The sequence below is a fragment of the Leptodactylus fuscus genome, chromosome 5 (assembly GCF_031893055.1).
Source record: "Leptodactylus fuscus isolate aLepFus1 chromosome 5, aLepFus1.hap2, whole genome shotgun sequence".
NCBI classification, from domain to species: Eukaryota; Metazoa; Chordata; class Amphibia; order Anura; family Leptodactylidae; genus Leptodactylus; species Leptodactylus fuscus.
In genome coordinates, this window is record NC_134269.1 from 190,918,314 (window position 1) to 190,939,399 (window position 21,086).

Consider the following 21,086-nt stretch of genomic DNA (forward strand, 5'->3'; position numbering starts at 1 on the left):
AATATAACCACTATAATACTGCTCCCATGTACTAGAATAAACGGTAAGAATGGAATTTTTTCGTAGAATAAATCTAGTTCGTGCCTATTAATAGTCACAGTTAATACTTTGACATTGGAGAGATACATCATCGATCATTTTTCCACCGTTTACTATCATAATTATTTTTTCTTCTACCACACCGCCACCTACTGGTAGATACGGAATATAACAATGCTAAAATATTGGATGTGGGTTGATCTTGTTTGCTCTTCTGGTTCCACTCCTTGGTTTGGACATCTCCTTGCTGCAATTTCCATGCTTTGATCACCTGGAAGGCTTGGATCATTCGTGACTGGCTCCTGGTTCTGTAGGCAATGGCTCTCTGTGTTGTGTTATTACTGATCCTACGTCTGTCCTTGGGTGAGACCCGAAAATCATGTTTTATATTGTTCAATAATCCCAATGTTCCCAGTTTGGGGGCTATAGCCCATTAGCCTTCCTTTCACTTACAGAAGTGGAGAGGCAGGCATTAACCTTCTGGTTTCATGTGCAGCTATAGGGATTGTTTCTATGGTCCCTATGCCACTGCATATACACCAGTAATATATAGCACTATGTTATGTACAGGTCCCTCTGATGTTACCCCCACCTCAACAGTTGTCGCTAAGAAATGGGCCACGTCACTGAGAACTACAGGTTAGATGAAATTGTGTTTGGTTTTGGGTTTTTTTGCATAATATAGTAGTACAAAGGGCATTGGACATGGAGTCCATCTGATGGGGCACTGGTGTATTGTACTGAGTTCCTATACATGTCGCATTAGAATGAGGCTGCATTTACTTACTATATATTATATCGGTTGGGTGAGGGGAACATGGTACTGATCTATTTACTGCCCACGGTTATGTTCGCACATGCTAGTATTTTTTTACAACCACATTTGGAGTAACATATGATTATGGGATCAGAGTGTAGTCTCTTACTGCCCGACATTAAATTATTCAAATTTGCAATTTAACAATTTGCTAAATTTAAAAAAAAAATATTTTAGCATGGAAGCAATAAAAAATTGTTTGCAAAAGTTGACCTACCCCTTATGGGAGATGCCCATCTTATGTCTTGTATTCAGGGATGAAATGTGGCGTACGGCCCCTGAGGAAAACAGCAAACTTGGGGCAACTGAATTCACGTATCGTTGGGGGAATGGACACGCCAATTGGTGGACAGCCTTGGACCGTAAGTGAAGAAAAGCAGCAAAACATTTGGCGTTACTTGTCTTGTCCAACATCTTGCTTCAAGCTCCAGTCCCAGCTGAAGCTGCATTTAAAGTGAACCTTTAGTTTTCAATCCGTTATGATATAATATACAAAACAAAAAAATATATATTTATTTACTTTGGTTTCCTCATTCAGGTATCAATAAAGTTATATAAAAGACACATTTGTGGGGGGACTATTGTGGAGCGAGACGTGGTGGTGACTGCCGCTCATTGTTTGTATCCTGCAGATCAGTAAGTATTGAGCCAAATACCTAGGATTCCATGATGCCCATAGAAGACCATCATCATCCCCACTGCCCCGTGGACCATTATTATTTGCCCCAGTGGGCATATAGACCACTTTTCACTGTTGGTAGACTCATTAGAAACTGTTGACCTTTCTTTCAGCTTCAGTGACCATGGTGGTTCTTTTTTTGCAACTTCGAGGACCAGAGAGGACCCCCCTACCTCAACCTTTGTTTATGAGGTAGTCCCCCACCTTTGGTCATCAGGGGACCTTCCATCTACATCATAGTCATATGGTCCAGCCTTTAAGCCTATATGATCATGTAGGACCTTAGATCTTAGCTTTGATGACCCTAGGGATCTTCCATCAGTCTCATGGCCGTGGAGACCCTCCTGCAATCTTGGTTGCCACAGGGGCCCCTGAATTTTGTCTCACTTGGTGCCAAAGCATCTGACATGTCTACTTGGCTCTACAGCCACGCTGTCACCCTACTGGTCGCATCCACATCTGACCTCATCCACTTCTTCTTTCCAGTGACAAAATCCAACACCTGATGGTGGTTGCTGGGGAATATGACCAGACAACTAAGGATCCCCAGGAACAAGACATCCCCGTGTCCAACGTAAAGCTGCATCCCAAGTACAAACATGATGGGAGTATGAGTTACGACATTGCTCTGGTCTATCTGAAGAAGCTGGTCATTCTGGGTATGTGTCATGAATGCCAATTAGTAGTGATGGTGGACTGTTCCTTTAAACTCTTCTGCTCCTTGTTTTAGGGTCTCGTGTGCAGCGGGTATGCCTGCCACAAGTTGGGGAGAAGGTTGAGCCTGGAACCTTGTGTGTGACCAGTGGCTGGGGAAGAGTTAACGAGAGTAAGTTATGAGTCGTCCATTATCAGTAAAGTTGGATGACCTTTATAGTTTCCATTGAGGGGTTATCCAGGATGACAAAAACATGGTTGCTTCATTCCAAAATTAGCGCCACACCTATTCATGGTTGTATCTGGTATTGCAGCTCCATTGGAGTAGAGCAGTAGGAGCTACAATACCACACACAACCTGTGGATAGAGGGGCTCTTTTTGGAAGAAATCATCCTTTTTTTTTTTTTTCCAATCCTGTACAATATTTTTAATGGCTGCAATAATGGATGAAGGGATATGCTACCCAGCTTTCCTAGACTCCTGACCGACTATGCAGTAATTTACTTTCCCTCTTTTTAGGTGGGAATCTTTCCAACATCCTGCAGGAGGTGACCCTTCCCATACTGGATGATGAAACCTGTAGATCTGCGCTCAACCTAATGGGACTTCCAGCCTTACAAAAATCAATGATTTGTGCCGGCTTCCCTGATGGGGGCAAAGATGCTTGTCAGGTGGGCTCCAGGGTATGATGGGCAAAAAGTAAGTGTTAGTGTCACAGACCATTGTTTATTTTTCTTCCTGTAATCCACTTGTTACCTAGCAACTATGTGACTTCCTGTCTTGGTGACCACCTTCTGCTTGTTTAGGCTCCTCCCACTCTGTCAACAGGAAGTAAGAGAAAATTGTACAGGAAGTTATGCAGGTTCAGAAGTAAAACCAATGGGGAAACGTACAGGGAGGGGGATTATATTGACCGGTATGGGGGCCTTGTGGGGTAACATTCTGATACCACAATTTCTATCATCTTCTCCAACAGGTCCATTTTTGCTTTTTTTTTTTGTAGATTGTGAGCCCCACACAGAGCTTACAATGTACATTTTTCCCTATCAGTATGTCTTTTTTTTTTTTTTTTTTTTTTTTTTGGAATATGGGATGGAAATCCATGCAAACATGGGGAGAACATACAAACTCCTTGCAGATGGTTTTTTGCCCTGGGCGGGATTTGAACACCAGGACTCCAGTGCTGCAAGGCTGCAGTGCTAGCCACTGAGACACCGTGTGGCCCCCATCCATTTTGGCTTTTGTATTGATTTGATCATTTCATTCAAAACAGGGAGACTCCGGAGGACCCCTGGTCTGTAGACAGGGGTCCGGTATGTGGGTCCTAGTTGGCAGTACATCTTGGGGCGCGGGGTGTGGAAGAGTTTGGAGATCATCAATGACTACTAGAACTGCGCAAGGGTCTCCAGCCATATTCTCCAGAGTATCTGCCCTCATAGACTTCATCAGAAACTCCTCATCTGATAGTGAGTCCCTCTACAAATAGTAAAAGATGCGGAGCTGTGACAACTTCTATCACATGACAGTAAGGGATCATTCTAAGCCTATGTACACTTTTGTATCTCCCAGGTGGCTGTAGCTTCAGCCCTTTGATTATTCGCACCAAAAATGGTTACATCAAGTACCCATTAGATGCCCAGAGGAATTATTCCAGCAACAGGTAACCCCCCATCCCAAAATGGGAACATAATTCAGATCTATAGAGCCTAAGAAGCCATATTTTATTGTTTTGAGGTGCTCATCTTATAAAAACACTGCCCCTAGTGGCAGAATTGTGTCTTGCAGAGAAACAGTCAATGTTATGCTAATGTTGACTAGATGATAGGGTTGAGCAATGAGAAACGATCGGATCCCGATCGGCGATCAAGCAAATATCGGGATCGGATGGAAAATGATCGAAAATCAGATTTTAAAAACGGTCCTGAAATCTCAAGATAGGCTCAATAAACTACTCCATAAACATAAAGTAACTAGGGTTGAGCGATCAGGAAAGATCGGATCCCGATTGGCGATCGAGCAAATTTCACGATCGGAATCGGCTAGAAAATGATCAAAAATCGGATTTTAAAAACGATCCCGAAATCTGTAGATCGACTCAACCCTACTAGATGACCATCCTTGAATAGATTTTTGCTTAGATTTCTGCTCTGCCTAGTCCTTTGGAACCTATATAATGACATATATGCATAATAACACTCCAGTGTACCATTCCTTTAAAGAGGACCTTTCGCCACCTCTACCAAATCTTTGAACCCTTTAGATGCTGTTCCTCTGATTCTGATACCATTAGATTTTTTTTTCTGTAGCCTCTACCCTTCCTGAGAAATTTGTGTTCTTAGTTTCAGCAGTAATAAGGTTCTTTACTGTCAGGTAGGCAGTCCGCACCTATTAAAGGATGCAAAGAGGTGGAGGTGGTGAAAGGTCCCCTTTAAATTTCTTGTCGTCACAGCCTATGTCGATGGATGATTATTTCATCAGTGGGTAAGATAATCAAGATCCAATTTACTAAACTGGATGTCGAGGATCAAGTGACCTGTGCTCACGACTCACTGACTTTTGCTACAAAACTGAAGGATATCCGTGAGTATATTTCTGTGTGCTGCCCCCTGCTGGTCATAGATAGTATTGAAGATATTTATATTTCCTGTATATTAAATACAAAATTAATTGGTTGCCCTGGGTTACAGTTCATATATTAATGGGATCAGTATTCTGTTTTTCTAGCACCGAGCACCAGATCTACTATGTGATAAATTTCTGGCTTATTACCGTGACCACTAGGGGAGCTACTGAAAACAGGATTTATCATTGTGCTTCATGGGATTTGTGTAAGACTACTAGTGGGTGTTGGTAATAACTACAATCAATGATGAATTTACATAGTAAACAAATGTAACGGTGGTAGTTGACACAATGGCGGCAGAATGTATATTTACAATATTTGATACAAATTTTAGGGAAGCTGTGTGGGTCTGTCCTGCCCTCTCCCCTAATAATCCGCTCTAGTAATGTCACTGTGACTTTCGTCTCGGATGGCAGCGTTAATGGACGTGGCTTTGAGTTCAACTTTTCTACATTATCTGCCAGATCTGCAGAAGGTAGGCACTGCCACTCCGGTCCTCTGATGTGATTGGACAATCGTTCTGCAGGGTCACCATCCTGGGGTCATGAATTCTGCTTTCTTGTTGTGCAGGCTCTGGGTGTGGCAGTGCTGCGGAGCTGCGAGAGGAAGGCAAAATCTTCACTCTCAATTATCCCGGATTGTATCCCAGTAACACCTCCTGTCACTGGGTCATAGAAGCACCAGAGGGTCATGTCATACAAGTAAATGGGTTTTTAGGTCCTGTGTGAAAGGTGTATTGTGAATGTATTCACCCCCTTTGTCATTGTAAAATCACATTTGGACACTACATAATAATATTAATGGGTCAGTTATGAACTCCATATTCTAATTTTCCAGAACGGCTGCACTGTTGTCCAAATGGGTATGTCTGGTATAGCACATTTAACCTCAGACTCTCTACACTATACTGTCATCCTCTTACCTTGTATTGTCTTTGCAGCTTGTATTTGAAGACTTTACTCTGGAGTACCAGGAACAATGTCAATACGACCGTGTTTCGATCTATGGTGACAGAGAGAAATCGCAATTAATCAGTATGAGGGTTCTTTATTTACACCGCACCTATCATCTCAATTGCTTTCCTACCATGACCCCATATGACAAGATGTATAGGTTTGATCAGTGAGGCCAAGTGTACTGTCCAGGTAACTGACTACTCTTCCTTCTAGTAACTTTATGTGGATCTTCAGCTGCTCGGCAAGTCTTCAGTCCAAGTAACATCATGATTGTTAAATTCGAAAGTGATCGTGAGAACAATTACGCCGGTTTCATGGCGAGGTTCACCTTTGTACAATCAGGTATTTCTGAATGGGATTTAAAGGGTGCATATACGTTTTTCTTTATTACTTCACATCATCTACAATAATGACGTTCAGTTGATCATAAGTTAATCGCAAAACAACCGTTTTGTGTATACAGCTCCTATACAGATCTATATGTCTCCATGGTGACAGATTACAAACCTCATGATTTTGTAGTGGTTTATTACTTCACTCTTCTTGCTTTCTCAGACCCCCATGAACACACCTCAGTGTGCATCTGATGTAGGTCCAAGTTTGCAGCTCAATGCGCTCGGAGGACACTTCGAATGACATCTGAGTGCATTCTGTGATGCATTAACCTCTATGGGGGCTTCTGATTATACGGATGAGTATAGTGCAGGTCCTATCTATCTCAATGTAATCAGAACAGCTACGGGTGCGTTCCACTGCAAACTCTGCCCTACATCGAAAGCACAGTCAGTCGTGTGCATGGGGCCTAACAGAGCATGCAAGAGGTGGCAAATGGCATGGATTAATGCAAGACTGAAAAATCTGACAACACAGGGTTTGTAGTCTAACCATGGAGACTCATAAGTGCATAGAACGTATTGTATGGCTGTTTTTTTTTCCAAAGACAGTGTCACATCGGTAGTCCAAGGTTTTGTATGGTATTGTAGTTCAGCCCAACTCACTTGCCAAATTGCACTACCACATACAGCCCATGCACAGGGACCAGTGTCACTTGCACACTGCCCTAGTCCTAATGTAAATAGGTATTGTGGGACATAACACTCTCTGAACTGTTTAGCTTTTGCAGACAGGACACCTATAAGCTACAATGAGACTTCTCTGGCTCCGACCCAAGAACCAAAAAGAATTAATACAGGTGAGACAGATGCCCCAAAAACATTGATGAGATGAAGCTGCCATCTTGCTTGGGGTAAAATGATTATTTTTTCTTTAATTATAATGCACAGATCTTATTGTTTTGGCTCCATTTAGGAGTTTGTGGGCTGGCCCCCTTGTCACCACAGTGGCTACTGAATCGTATTGTAGGAGGGGAGGAATCTTGCCCAAACTGTTGGCCATGGCAGGTATTGATCATGTACCAGGGAAGGTTCCAGTGTGGAGGAGTGATCATATCCCCCCAGTGGATCCTGACAGCGGCTCACTGCTTATCGTAAGCATCTAACCATCTGCATACTTTTTAACTCTCAGTTCTATTAGTAGATTTGTGGTCTTAAAAGACCAGAACCTCCTAGTGGGTTAAAAGGTCCATGATACAGTGAGTGGCTATTGCAAATTAAGGAAGAGATTAAAAAGTGTAATTCAAAAATTTCCTGGTATCTTTTGGTTGTTCTCCTGTCAAGAATTCAACTGACAAGTACTATAGGCACCACAAGGGTTATACCAAATATCATGAAGGTGCCAGCAATCCACTTTGCCATTACCAAGGTGTTTACAAATGGAGTGTGGCGCTGTCTTCAATCAGCAATGTACACTTTGATAGTTTTCATGGCCACAACTCCTGCTGATCGGTTGCAGCAACAAGTGTTGGACCCCAACCATTCCCCTGGATAGGTCAACAGTCTCTAAATCTCAGAAAACTTCTTTAAAGAAGACCTTTCACCATCTCCACCATTGTTCAATAGATTCTGCTCCACTGATCCCAACACTGATGGATTTTTTTTCTCTATCCCCAACCATTCCTGCGAAATCGGTGCTATAAGTTTATGACTGATATTGGCTCTCTACAGTCAGTAGCTGGTCCTAAACTGCAGAAAATATTCTAGGACCGCCCAACTGAAACTAGATAGCCTCATTTGCATACTGAATGCTGCAATTGTCAAAAAACATTTCTCGGACGAGGGCTACAGAAAAATTCCATCTGTTCTGGAATCATTGGATTAGTACCTATTGAATGCTTCAGAGATTTGAAGATGGTGTTGAAGGGCTGAGTCCCCACGTTGTGGAATTGTTGCGTTTTGATTGCAGATTTTGCTGAGTTTTTTTTTTTTTTTTTTTTTTTTTTTTTTAAGCCAAAGTCAAGAATGGCTGCAATAGGAAATATATAGGAAGTTCTTATACTTCTACTTTCTGCTCAATCCAATCCTGGCTTTGGCTGAAAAAAGCAGCAAAATCTGTAACAAAAAAGCAGCAAAATCTGCAACAAAAAAGCCTCAGTCTAAAAGGGTGTTAGGCCCTAACAAAATAGCTGTCTGCACCTTCCCTTGAGTGTTTTCCCTCCCGTCCGACAACACTGTGACCACCTAGTTAACACATATATATGCCCATCAGTTACAAAAAATACACATTTCTATGTAAATTTCTTCTCACGCACAGGCCTATTGTGTTTATGGGTAAATCCAGCCCTTGTTATTACTCATGTACAGTATATCCCTTATTGATATCAGCTCAACTCTTGTATATCCCACATCATGTATTGTCTTTGTGGTTACAGATCCTCCGATCCCTCCCATTACCACCTCCGTGCTGGGATCCATGACCGACTCTTGAATGAGTCCAGTCGGCAGGTCAGTGCACCAGAGCAGTAAGCCTTAGATATATGGCTTTCTATAATAATGGATAGCCTAGATATTGGAGACAAATGGTTTATTTTTGTGTCCTACAGGACAGGATGGTTCACAGCATAGCAGCTCATGAAATGTATAGTCCCATCACCAATGACTATGACATTGCATTGATCCGCCTGGCAGAGGAGTTGACCTTTAACGACTTTGTACGCCCAGTATGCCTGCCCAAAATGGAGGACCCCCTAGAGTCAACGTCCCTGTGTGTGGTCACTGGCTGGGGCAACATTGAAGAAGGTGAATGTTCTTGATATAAAGCTTACAATGGGCCTCATTTATCAAACATGGCTTGGCTTTGTTGACCATGACAAGCAATTCTGAAAAATAAAAAGCTACCATGTGATTGGTTGATATGGACAAAAAGGCCAAATATCCAAATGTGCCTGGAAATGTCGAGACCGTTCCGGTTTAATTCCCATCTGCACCACTTCCTAAGTACTTAATGTTTGAGCTGTCCCAAAACTCCAGGGCACCGCCCCAGAATTGTGCTAGTGCCAACACGTGGTCAAGGCATTGTCAGCGGAAATACTCCAGAGTGAGGAGGACTGCAAACTTCAGGATGGAGGAGAGAAGATACTATTTGGGGTCTAGTTTATGGGATATGGTCTAGGGGTCTGCAATAACATAGCAGATCTCTGTGGAGTCTGTTTTAGTATAGGAGCTTTGGTTTGGGATCTGAATCAGTATAGAGAGTCTGGTCTGGGGTCTATATAAGCTTAAGGGGTTTAGTTTTTGTATTTAAAAGGGCTTTGTTTTGATGATGTGTATCAGTATAGGGGTGTAGTTTTGGTATATATTAGTTTACATGTCTGGCCTGGGGTCTGTTTTAGTTTAGGGGTCTGGTCTGGGGGTCGCTATTAGTTTAGGGGTCTGGTCTGGGGTCTGTATTGGTTTAGGGCCTGTCTGAGGTCTGTTCAAGTACATGCACATGTGAACATGGTGTCTGTTTTTTTTCTTTTATTAAAAAAGTAGAGTTCTTGGTGACTGATCATGTATATTAGAGATGAGCGAACAGTGAAATATTCAATATTCTTTTCGAATAGCCCCTCAATATTCGACTATTCGGACCCCATTATAGCTTATGGGGAAAAAAGCTTCATTTCATGGGAAGCCACTCTTCGACTCAGGAGAGTCACCAAGTCCACTATGACACTCCAGGAAATGAGGACAACACCTCTGGAAATGCAATTGGGACAGCAGGGGAAGCATGCCTGGGGGCATCTAACATGCCCAAGTCCCTGTATTACGCCACTAATAATGCGGGAGCTGACATTTTCCCATAGGAATGCATTGACCAGTGTTGATTGGCCGAATGCCATGCAGAATACAGTATTCGGCCAATCAACGCTGGTTTCTTTCGGAGGCTCGTCTGTGAGGAGGCAGAGTCTAAGATCGGTCCACAGCAGTCTCTATTGTGGTCCGATCTCAGGTATAGCAGAGTTGACACAACTCTGCTACACCTGAGATGCAGCAGAGCTGGCAGTGCATTGAGCTTTGCTATATCTGAGATGCAGCAGAGCTGGCCGTGCGCTGAGCTCTGCTACACCTGTGATGCAGCAGAGCTGGCCAAGCACTGAGCTCTGCTACACCAGAATTGCAGCAGAGCTGGCCGTGCGTGGAGCTCTGCTACACCTGAGATGCAGCAGAGCTGGCCGTGTGCTGAGCTCTGCTACACCTGAGATGCAGCAGAGCTGGCCGTGCACTTAGCTCTGCTACACCTGAGATGCACCAGAGCTGGCCGTGCGCTGAGCTCTGCTACACCTGAGCTCAGTGCATCTCAGGTGTAGCAGAGCTCAGCGCACAGCCAGCTCTGCTGCATCTCAGGTGTAGCAGAGATCAGCACACAGCCAGCTCTGCTGCATCTCAGGTGTAGCAGAGCTGTATCAACTCTGCTATACCTGAGATCACAATGGAGACTCCTGTGGACCGATCTTCGACTCTGCCTCCTCCGGCAGAACCAGTGTTGATTGGCCGAATGCTGTACATTGTATGGCATTTGGCCAATCAACGCTGGTCAATGCATTTCTATGAGAATAAGTCAGCTCCCGCATAACGCAAGCTGACAGGGATCCCAACGAGATAGAGCCCCAAAGAGCTGTTTGAGTAACATTCCCACCTAAATAAAGGTAATTCCTAGCTAACTCTGCCTGTACATCTATCCCTGTCACATAGTTTACAGTCTCATATGAACCAAATCTGAAATCCACCATTCGTATAAAGTGGAGGTCACCTGATTTAGCCAGCCAATTACTTTTTCCTATTTTTTTTCCGATGCCTCCGTTGTCGTAGTTCCGTTCCCACATCCACTGCGCAGTTATTGGTGCAAAAAAAAGCGCCAGGGAAGGTGGGAGGGGATACAAATTTTTAGTGCGTTTGCCTCGTGGTATTCGATTGGAATCGAATATCTTGAGCAGTCTGATATTCAATCGAATAGCAATTCGATCGAACGCCATTCGCTCATCTCTAATGTATATCAAACACATGGAGCTTTTTTCTGCACTGTAGATGGGGAATACACCAACCGCCTGCAGCAATTACAAGTCCCAATACTGAACAACAACATCTGTAACAGTTCCTATTACCCTGGGGTGATCTCAGAGCGCATGTTCTGTGCTGGGTTTCCTGATACTGGAGGAAAGGATTCCTGCCAGGTCTGTACACAATTTTTTTTTTTCTTCGTATTGATACATTTTCATGGTATATATGAATCCTACTATTGAATATCTTATAAATTGTATTGACTAGAAAATCCTTTGATTCGACTTTATTTTGCAGTGGTGGTAAACAGTGATGCAATACTTCTATTTATTTTATTATGTTATTAAAAAAATGTGTAATTTTTAAATAATTTTTATTTTTTTGGCTTTTTTGGCTACTTTAAAAAAAAAAAAAATTGTACGAACTGATTTCTCAGAAACTATTATACAACCACACGAGTTCGATCTTTTTCACAGGGTGATTCTGGGGGCCCCCTGGTATGTCCCGGCTTGAATAACGCCTATGTACTATATGGTATTGTAAGCTGGGGTGTGGGCTGTGCCCGGTCCAAAAAGCCTGGAGTATATACAAGAGTCCGATCATTCCTGAGCTGGATAGAAAGAACCCAACAAGGTAACTGGATGAAGTGAATTATGGTTTATGTCTATATTACGATGACTGCCGATTTTATTATGGGATACTTTTTTTTTTTTTAATACAGAGTTAAACAAAAATTTAAAAAACAAAAATGCTTCAAGGACCCCAATGATAGATAATCAGAAATCTTCTCCGCTTGCAGGTACGTGAACAAAAATGTGAGAGACTTCTAGGTGTTTATATAGTGTCCTGGAGAAGGACTGTATACGCTTTATGGAAGTCTTCTGGTACATACAAGTTTTTGAAATGTAGAAACTAGACTGGAGGAACATCTAGACTTAATGCTTTGAGGACTCATAGGTGTAATACCTAAAATATATGTAGTTACCGTCTTTATCGTACAACAGGAAATCTGTCTTTCACAGCTTGTCTCAATGGTTTTGTTATGGAGGATGCGGTTGGCTCCATTGCCTCACCAGGATTTCCTTACGGGTATGCTGGGGGTTTGATCTGCTCCTGGGTCATCTCTGCCAAAACCTCTAATGGGTTAATAAAAATTGATGTGGAACACCTGGCTATAGAGGAATCTGTAAACTGTATCGTGGAATCTCTATCCATCTATCAGGAAGAGAACAATGTCAGCACATTGATAGGTAAGGAGAGCTTGGTTGAAGTGTAAGGACTCTTGAAGTATTGTGTCAGATACCAAAAAGTCATTCCCATACTGGAAAACGTCATTCATTATGTTACCCTAATCGCCCAAACAGCATGGAAATTTTGGTTGGGTTTGAAAATGTACACAATTTTTTGACCATTTTTTGCACCTGCTGACTGAAGAAAGTTCTGTGGGATCTAAGCTCTTTGAGGCCTACAGGAATAAGGGACTCCAATCCCTCCTTTTTCCCTTGAGGGCAAAGGTTTTATGACCTATCCGAAAACTAAAAATGAATTTTGGTGAAATGCAGAAAAAAGTTTTTCTAACTGTTCTTATGCAATGGGTTCTTTTTTGAAGATAAGATGTGTGGTTTCCAGTCAACCCCTTTAACCTATGAAAGTCGTGGGCCTGTGGTCAGAGTGGTCTTTGTCTCTTCTAGTCAGGGCAGCTATAGCAGAAATGGCTTTAGTCTCCAGTACAAGATATACGGTGGAAAAGGTAATGTTGTATCTTCATAAGATCCCACAATTTGAACCATTTTCTTCTTGAGATGAGGTTGACAACAATATTGTGAAATGATTTATTATTGTTTGCAGTAAGAGATTTTTTCAAGACTGGCTGGAGGAAAACTAGAACTCAGGAGAATTGTAATGATGTCATTGAGACTTCTGAGAATGGGGTGATCTCTTCTCCTAGCTATCCAGCTGAATATCCCAATGATCTCAGGTAAGGTTTCCACTGGATTTCGTAATGGTAGTCAGTCATAATGGTCTATACTGGATGAGCCCACATAGATACGCATTCATGGTATCTCATAAAGTTTGATTCCATGTAGATGTTCCATGAATACATGTTGCTTATGTGGTACAATGACTTCCTTATTGTTCTAGGTTTATATGTTGGGTCACTGTTGGCCATAAAAACAAATGGGCCCAGAATACCATTGCTGTAGGCTAGTATTGAACTACAACTTCCTCAAATTCAGGTTATGAGTGCTGGAACAAGTTCTTTTTCAAGACCTTTTTCAGCCATGGGTAGCTATGTCTAGCTTTCACAGGTTTTACCAAGTCCTACCCAAGATAAAAGTCAATTGTATACAGATCTGTGTCCAGACGTGTACATTTTTCTGTTTCCTCTTAATATATACCCCCAAGTCTAACGCTAGATTACACTCATAATTATAGATGTGAATGGAGGATCATTGCTCCACTTGGTAGCATCGTTCGATTGGACATTGACTCCTTGACTACAGAGAAAGATGAGACTGGCTGCCAGGATGTTCTCCATGTTTATCAAGGCCTTGGTGAAAATAAAGTTCTACTAGGTGAGATTTTCAATAGCTAAAGCCATGATAAGACATATTTTCTAATTATAATACCAAAAACCAGGAGAGGCCTGTGGTGCTAAGTGTAGAAGTATCTCACTGGCTTCCATGTACAGTGGTGGACAAGACCAAGGCCTGAAGCTATTATATGAACTTTCTGCTCATAAATAGATTTTGATCTTCAGCCAGTTGATGATGATTATTATTATTTTTCTTTTATAAGGCTCCTTTTGTGGGAACAAGTCTGACTATGCCATGAAGACCAGTGGTCCTGAGATGACCTTAGTGTTTACAGCCAACTTTAGGGTGTCCATGAAAGGGTTTACTTCAAGATATTCCTTCTGGAAGCTGCAGACAGGTATGAGGGCCCTCGTGATGGTAATTTTTGCTTTCACCAATGTCCAGGCTTATTATTTTACTTTTCTTGATGACTCTTGGGATAACAAGCCAAGCTGTGCAAGATGCTCAATATATTTACGAATACAACAAAAAGATCTATAAACAGTAGTCAACTTGCTTAATGTGGCTATAAATATTTTTGTCTATAAAGATGCTGCATAGTCACCAGAGATGGGACTTGACAATTCCACAATGATTTGTCCTAATTTCTTTTTTATTCCTTAGATTCCCCAAATGAAGAGAATTTGTCTATTATACGTAAGTAAATGTTATCAATAAAGATTTAAAAAAACGCAATCAGCGAGTAACTCACTCAAGTCTTCGTAGTGAAGGTCTCAATCCTACAAGAGCATACCTCATAGGGTTTTAACACGAGCATTTGGGCAAAGATTAGCTCTAGCCATGGTACCTTCAACGTTAGTCCAGATACACACAATTTCCTGTAAGATAAATCAGATTTTATTATACCCACCTCCTATAAGGGTTCTAACAATAGTCCCACTGCCAGTTTGACATGTAGTCAATACTGTTTTTTAGGGTTGTAGGTATATTTGCCTCTTCTAGGTTTTTATTTCCCAGGTTGTCCTGTACTGAAAGTTTTAAGAGCTGGTTCAGCAGAAGTAAAATCGCCTGGATATCCTATCACTTACCTTAATGGACTGGATTGTTGGTGGATCATTTCTTCTGTCTCTGGGAACGAGCTTCAGTTTAACATTGTAGACTTGGCATTGGAGGACTCCCCAGGCTGCAAATGGGACTCTTTGAATATTTACGATGGAGCCGGAAATGAGACCAAGTTGTTGAGTAAGTTCTGGTATCATATGTTTTTGTGAGGCTTATTAGTCATACTTTTATTTTCAGGGGGAAACCATATGCAAAGCCATTAGCACAAAATATGGGACCTACTAAAATAAAAAAAAAAAACAGATTTATGTGCATGACAACTGCTATTCCATTACTTTTTCTAAATGCCATCTGTTTCATGTTTATCTCCTAGTAACTCTTTGTGGAAGGGAGTCCAATCATATCTTCAGCTCCAACAGTGGCTTCCTAACTCTTCACTTTCACACGGATGCTTCTGTGAGCAACCACGGTTTCCATATTCGCTACAGTGAAAAAAACTCTTCTCTAATAAAGACATGGAGGTCTGCGGAGTTTGCAATGGATTATGGTAATTCAATATATTGTACTTTGTCTCATGTTTCAGAGATCTTTGCAATGTTGCAAATTGTGAAAGGACAAAGGTCATTCATTTGATCTAAGAGGTTTCATCTGTGGTTATCCCAAAAGAAATTCTACTTTACTTAGAAAGGAAGATGGGGTTATATTTCTGCTGCATCTTTAAAATCCTGTTGTACATTGGGTCCTGAAATTGTATACAAGCCTGGAAGCCCTGGAGGATTCTTGGGTTCCTTGGTTGCCTAATCCAACCCTGTTTATGTCATATGTAGGTTGTTCTCAGTAATTCTTCAAAGCCTATTTCCTCTCCACATGACCTATACAACAGACCCAATGACCCATTAGCTGATGTCATTGTGGCTGGCATGTTGATGTGTCTACATCCAATTAGGGTATCCAAGGTAGTTGTGGTCTTCTGCAAAATAACAACAATTCTCCATAGTTTTTGGTGACATTCTTTCAAGTCCATTTCTGCTTTCTAATAAACCCAATGTTGTTGAGCTGAATATGAAAGTCACCAGAACAACGTTTTGCTGTACTACAACATACTGGTTTTATTATTATTTTTTTTGTTTTTGTTTAGCAAACTGTGGAACCTCTTACGTAGATCCTATGCCAAAAACTAAGTCCAACTCGATAGCTGAAGTTAATATAGATGAGAAAGGGACGCCCCGAGTTGTTGGAGGACAAACTGCTGCCTTAATGTCCTGGCCTTGGATTGCCAACCTTCAGGACCAATGGGGAAATCCTTTTTGTGGGGCAACAATCATCCATGAGAAGTGGTTACTGACTGCGGCGCACTGTGACTTTCAGTAAACGTTCACTTATCATCTTGTATTTTTGGTCCTATATCTCATTTTGAAAGTTTGAAACCCTGCAAATTTCTAGATACATGCTATCCCTCTATTTGCAGAGTTGGGTCTGACCGAGTGGTCATAGGACACATAGACCGGACTCTTCTCAACAGGACGGAAGCCATAGTTAAGAAGTCATATGTTCATGAGTTGTATAATGAAGACCTGCTTCCTGAAGATTACGACATTTGCCTACTAGAGCTTGAACAGCCTGTTCTCTTAGGTAAGAATCTTTCTGCAAAATATTGAGAGGATTGGTTAAAGAGATTCTTTAGGCTTGTAATACTGATGGCCTATCCTTAGGGTTGACTACCAACATCTGAATGGCGCAGGTCCAATTTCTGTCAGTCTCGCAAAATTAGCTATATGAAGTGGTCACAGTGTTCCAGTAAGTGCCAAGTCCCTGCATTGGTTACCCACAGACACCGCGTCGTATCCTTGGTAGTGGCTGTGACTGCATCCTATATCAGACTGGTACCAGTCAAGTAAATAGGACTGAATTTGAGTTTCGAGGATAAGCCATATTTATTCCATGCGACTGGCAGGGGTATCGAGGGTCAGCCGCCTTAGCACTAAATATTAATGGATATCCTATCATTACAGTTTCACTAGGGTTTATCCCTTAACTTTTTCAGAACTACAGATTAGTCCGCCCTTGTCCAATTTCTCACTAAACCAGTTCAGTACAATATCATCATGTGCTAGTAAAACCTCTGGGCCACACATGTAGCATATGACTTTGTGATACAATATTGCAATATTATGTTGTCTTGAAAAGTTGGTCATCCCATGTCTTGTCCACCCAAGATGAAATGTATGTGAGGACACATCTTTAGTTATGTAGTAATATAGGAACTTCAATGCAATAGTAATTAATTTTATGATAGAAACTGAGAAGAAACATCTTTGCTCAATGGTCACCCAACCTTAGTAATGTCGGAACAAGCTCTTGGGAGTAAAGTTGGGTTCATTTGTGGTTTAAAGGATAGAGTGGAGATGGTGATAGCAGAAGTCTTAGCTGTTTTTGACTGCGTAAGGTCTGAAGATGTGGCTCTATCCTTGTTTATTAATATGTAGGACAATTCTCAGATATCTTTTTCTTTTCTAGGTGACTCCATTGCTGTGATATGTCTGCCACAAGAAGATGAAAAGTTTGATTCTGACAGCTGTCTGACGGCTGGATGGGGTTCAACCAAAGGAAGAAGTAAGATGTCAAACAAAAACTGTTGTAATGACAATGATAGCCCCATAGGCTACTTTTACCCATGCAACACCCATAGTATGGATATTGTTAGGGATCCAGGCACAAACACGCCAGTGGATTTTTGGTTCCTTTCATTCTTTACTGTTTCACAGTGCCACATATGAGTTTGTGGCTGTACTTGTTATTGCAGGTCGTGCACATTCACTTCAGCGGTACTGAGCCTTAGAACCATGAACAACTGTAAACTGGGAGATGCACAGTTAAGCTAAACTCATTGAGTAAGGTGCTAGCTGCAGCTCTACTTCACTGATGCAGGAATTGACTATGTTTGTAATTATGGTACAGCAGCACCGTCTAGTGGTTCGGCCATGGCACTGCTCCCTGCATAGTATTCTGCTGTTTGTAGAGTATCCTTAGCACTGTCACACACAGTTCATATTGGACTACTATCCAGATTAGGTAACTTTTTAACAGTATGCTATACAAGGCCACTTTTTAACTTAACAGATACACATATTGCTTTACAATCTGCACAGATTTGTGGCAAAATCTGAAAAATTCTGCCACTTATGAATTTAGCTGTATAGTAGATATGGCAGTAATGCAGTACAACATTAATATAGGGGGAAATTTCTCAAAAATAACAAAAAACAAAAAACTTGATATTCTTCAGTAGTTGATACCTTTTTAATGGCTAACTCATAATGATGACAGATTACAACGTTTCGGAACCCTAGGCTCCTTTCTCAAGTAAATTTACGATTGAGTACGAGTATTTCGAATACCATAGTATTCAAATACCTACTCGATCATCTCTAGTCTGTAGAGGTAATTTACCAATGAATAGAGTCCTGTGATCCCAGCAGCCTCAGCATTGGTTCAAGCAGACCATCTCTCTAGTCTTCATTTATTCAGTCTATTGTATAGATTGAGATACGTCATATAAAAAAAATTCTTCATAAACTTTTTTCCATGCTACTCCTGTGATGTGTCACAAACGTATGTACACTCTGGGGACATCACATAGAGTTAAGTAAATGTTTTCCTGAATTTTAGGCATCTTTTACGCTAAATTACTTCAACAAGCAAAAATCCCGCTCATTTCTAGAGAGGACTGTAAGAGCTACTGGGGACGAGATATATCAGAAAGAAACTTGTGTGCAGGGGCTTCAGGGGCGTCTTCTTGTACGGTATGTAAGATTATTTATGCTCATTGGTAGAACATTGATTGAAACCATAAGAAGTGTTTGTAAGGTGACATTTCAATTTGGGCAACTGAACACGCACCATCATCGTCTCGAAAGAAGGCCATGTTTTGAATTTTTCATCTGGCATATCGAGGATCTTTCTTAGACCCTTCCTCCAGAATCACTGAAAGGTCGAATGACTGTAATGTTGGACTATTGCCCCTTGATAGTCATTATGACTACCATTTGCTAGGTACTCGTAACCTCAATCTAGAGATGGGCAAACCTCGTGAGATATGTTTTGTGAATATTTGCAATATGTATTGCCCACCAATTTTATTGTTTATTATTTTACACCTCCATTTATCATACTTCGAGGCCTGAGGAGATCCTGGAATCTAATAGTGTGTCGTGAATGGTGAACCCTAAAAATCTCACATTCAACTGAACCAGAGATTTTTGGAAAAATTCATAGCTACCCTGGCTTTTTACGAACTGGTTCGCTCATCTCTATCACAATCCTACTTAGGCATATGGATGTTATAGAGAGGTTACATCCCCATTACTACTACTTGCCATGTTGTATACACCATGCAAATCCAGGTGCAACCAACAATAGGTGGCGTGGTGCTCTTAACTTGACCACATGTGATAGCACCCTGTGAGGTTGAATGTGGGCTCTGACCATAAACTTGTCCGTTGGGACTGACATTTATTATTTTTGCAGGGTGATTCTGGGGGTCCAATGATCTGCCGGTCCGAAAACAAATACAAGTTGGTCGGAGTAGTCAGCTGGGGAAGTGAGACGTGTAACCCCAAAGTTCCAGCTGTTTATTCTGCTGTATCTAAATACAGAGACTGGATAAAGCAAAACACGGGATTGTAATGAGAAAAAAAAATTAAAGTAACTTGAGCACACATAGTTTTTCTTTCTAATCTGATATGATAAAACTATAACATTGTAAGATTAGTTGGTATTTGTTTTGTATTTACATTTATTAACAAATGCTACTATTATTTTAATAACATTAGATTAGCTCTACGTGCTGTTTCTAATGAACAACTTGTCTGTGTCCACATTGAGGTGGACGCATATGCTCAGTGTTGCTTCTTTGTCCCGCCGCTGCTTCAAGCATGTGAGGAATTTCATGGTGAGTTGGCCTCTGCTGGTCAGAATGTGATAAATGTGAGTGCAATGGCAGGTTCCCAGCATCTGACAAGCAGAGAAGATGCTGCAGTTTTAATGGCAGCAGGCTCCCCACACCAGAAATGGAAAAATAGAGGTAAGACTGAGCATAAAAAAAAACTTGGCTTTATGAACCTCCCCTGTAACCAGAACGCAAAAGTGAAATAGACTTTGTCCATCTGTCTGCAAGCTTTCTTATTCCCTCCTTTAAAAATGACTTTGGCTGAGCTGCGAGCCATGTAGCACCATTATATACACCTTTTGAACAGACATGACTTTTCATCTTCCTAGTGCCATGTAATATGTAAGGGGGGAGGAGGAAGGGAAAGACACGGCAGCCGACTGGCTACCGGGGCTCTTGCAGGAACTTTTAGGATACAGCGGTTCCACGGACAGGCACAACCACACCAGACACGAAGTAAGAAATATAAATTTTACTCTATACCCTTTTGGGGTGAACTCCAGGCTAACAGGCCTGATGAAATCAATAATTACAAGACACTCAGCCGAGGGCTGAGACCCCTGAGTGACACTGCACCGTGACCTAATATGTCAGAACTAGTGAACTATGCCTTTAACTAGCGGCTACATATATATAGCAGCTGCAATTTACCTATTAATACCAAGCTAACAAAACAATGTAAGTATGCAGAGGAAGATCACCTGCGGTGTCACACTGGGGTTAACAATATCACAGTTTACTATTTAACTTACCCACTCCCCAATATCCACATTTCAACACACTACCCCAACCCTGCAGGGAAGACTTCAGCAACCGGTTTTGTTTTATCAGAAGTTGGTGCTTAGCTGCACAAGTCTTAGTGAAACAAATAACTCCTCTTATGACATACTTCTGGTACTATAATCCAGGATATAGTGTCTCTTTTGAATAGCAGGACAACACGTGCTGTATCTCCGTTTGGATAGAACTCGCTTTAAAGCAAAATGGCCGGAACCAGCCTATGCTAGGTTTTTGGCGCCAAAAAAAAAAAAAAACTATTTACTGCGTGTATACACTATTCACCCTTATGAAAGGTGAATCGGAGCTCCGCTTACCCGGGTTAGCAAGGGGGCGAACAGTCAGATGGACTTTCCGAAGGAAACAGGAATTTCTTTGCCTCCAGGCAACTGGAACACGGTGTCACAAGGGCTGGTCCTTCTTGTCATCCGCTCCGCGGCGTCTGCACAGCAATCGTCTCCAACTCTCCTGACATGGGAACCAGCAACAGGTTCGGGCTTCTCCAGAGCTGGCCCTGGCCTGAAACAAGCGTTGCAGGGCAGCGGATGGCAATGGATTGTCCCTCAGATCTCTCACTGCTCACAGCCAGCTTCTTCTCCCCCACTACAGCAGTCCACT

General features: G+C 41.7%; 1 protein-coding gene across 1 annotated transcript; it reads left to right on the top strand.

The window, feature by feature from the left end:
• The first annotated feature begins 356 nt into the window (after positions 1 to 356).
• On the top strand, positions 357 to 19,429 carry OVCH1 (ovochymase 1). Its single transcript, XM_075275900.1, has 34 exons — positions 357 to 402; positions 610 to 678; positions 1,112 to 1,218; positions 1,395 to 1,492; positions 2,022 to 2,194; positions 2,266 to 2,361; positions 2,710 to 2,861; positions 3,464 to 3,656; positions 3,760 to 3,850; positions 4,640 to 4,770; positions 5,148 to 5,288; positions 5,384 to 5,514; positions 5,754 to 5,847; positions 5,983 to 6,111; positions 6,884 to 6,961; positions 7,078 to 7,255; positions 8,537 to 8,609; positions 8,708 to 8,903; positions 11,172 to 11,317; positions 11,621 to 11,777; positions 11,866 to 11,943; positions 12,167 to 12,394; positions 12,754 to 12,894; positions 12,993 to 13,122; positions 13,581 to 13,720; positions 13,944 to 14,078; positions 14,345 to 14,377; positions 14,699 to 14,923; positions 15,117 to 15,290; positions 15,882 to 16,110; positions 16,212 to 16,375; positions 17,261 to 17,356; positions 18,413 to 18,546; positions 19,271 to 19,429. The coding sequence occupies exons 1-34, from the start codon at positions 357 to 359 to the stop codon at positions 19,427 to 19,429; spliced, it is 4,545 nt and encodes a 1,514-aa protein (XP_075132001.1).
• The last annotated feature ends 1,657 nt before the right edge of the window (positions 19,430 to 21,086 follow it).

What these genes read in the sequence shown, in the direction of transcription:
- OVCH1 (XM_075275900.1), top strand. Translation starts at nt 357, where the DNA reads ATGGCTCTCTGTGTTGTGTTATTACTGATCCTACGTCTGTCCTTGG. An exon ending in TACAAAACTGAAGGATATCC is followed by an intron (nt 4,771 to 5,147) that starts GTGAGTATATTT and finishes TACAAATTTTAG; the next exon opens with GGAAGCTGTGTGGGTCTGTC. An exon ending in CTGGGGCAACATTGAAGAAG is followed by an intron (nt 8,904 to 11,171) that starts GTGAATGTTCTT and finishes TCTGCACTGTAG; the next exon opens with ATGGGGAATACACCAACCGC.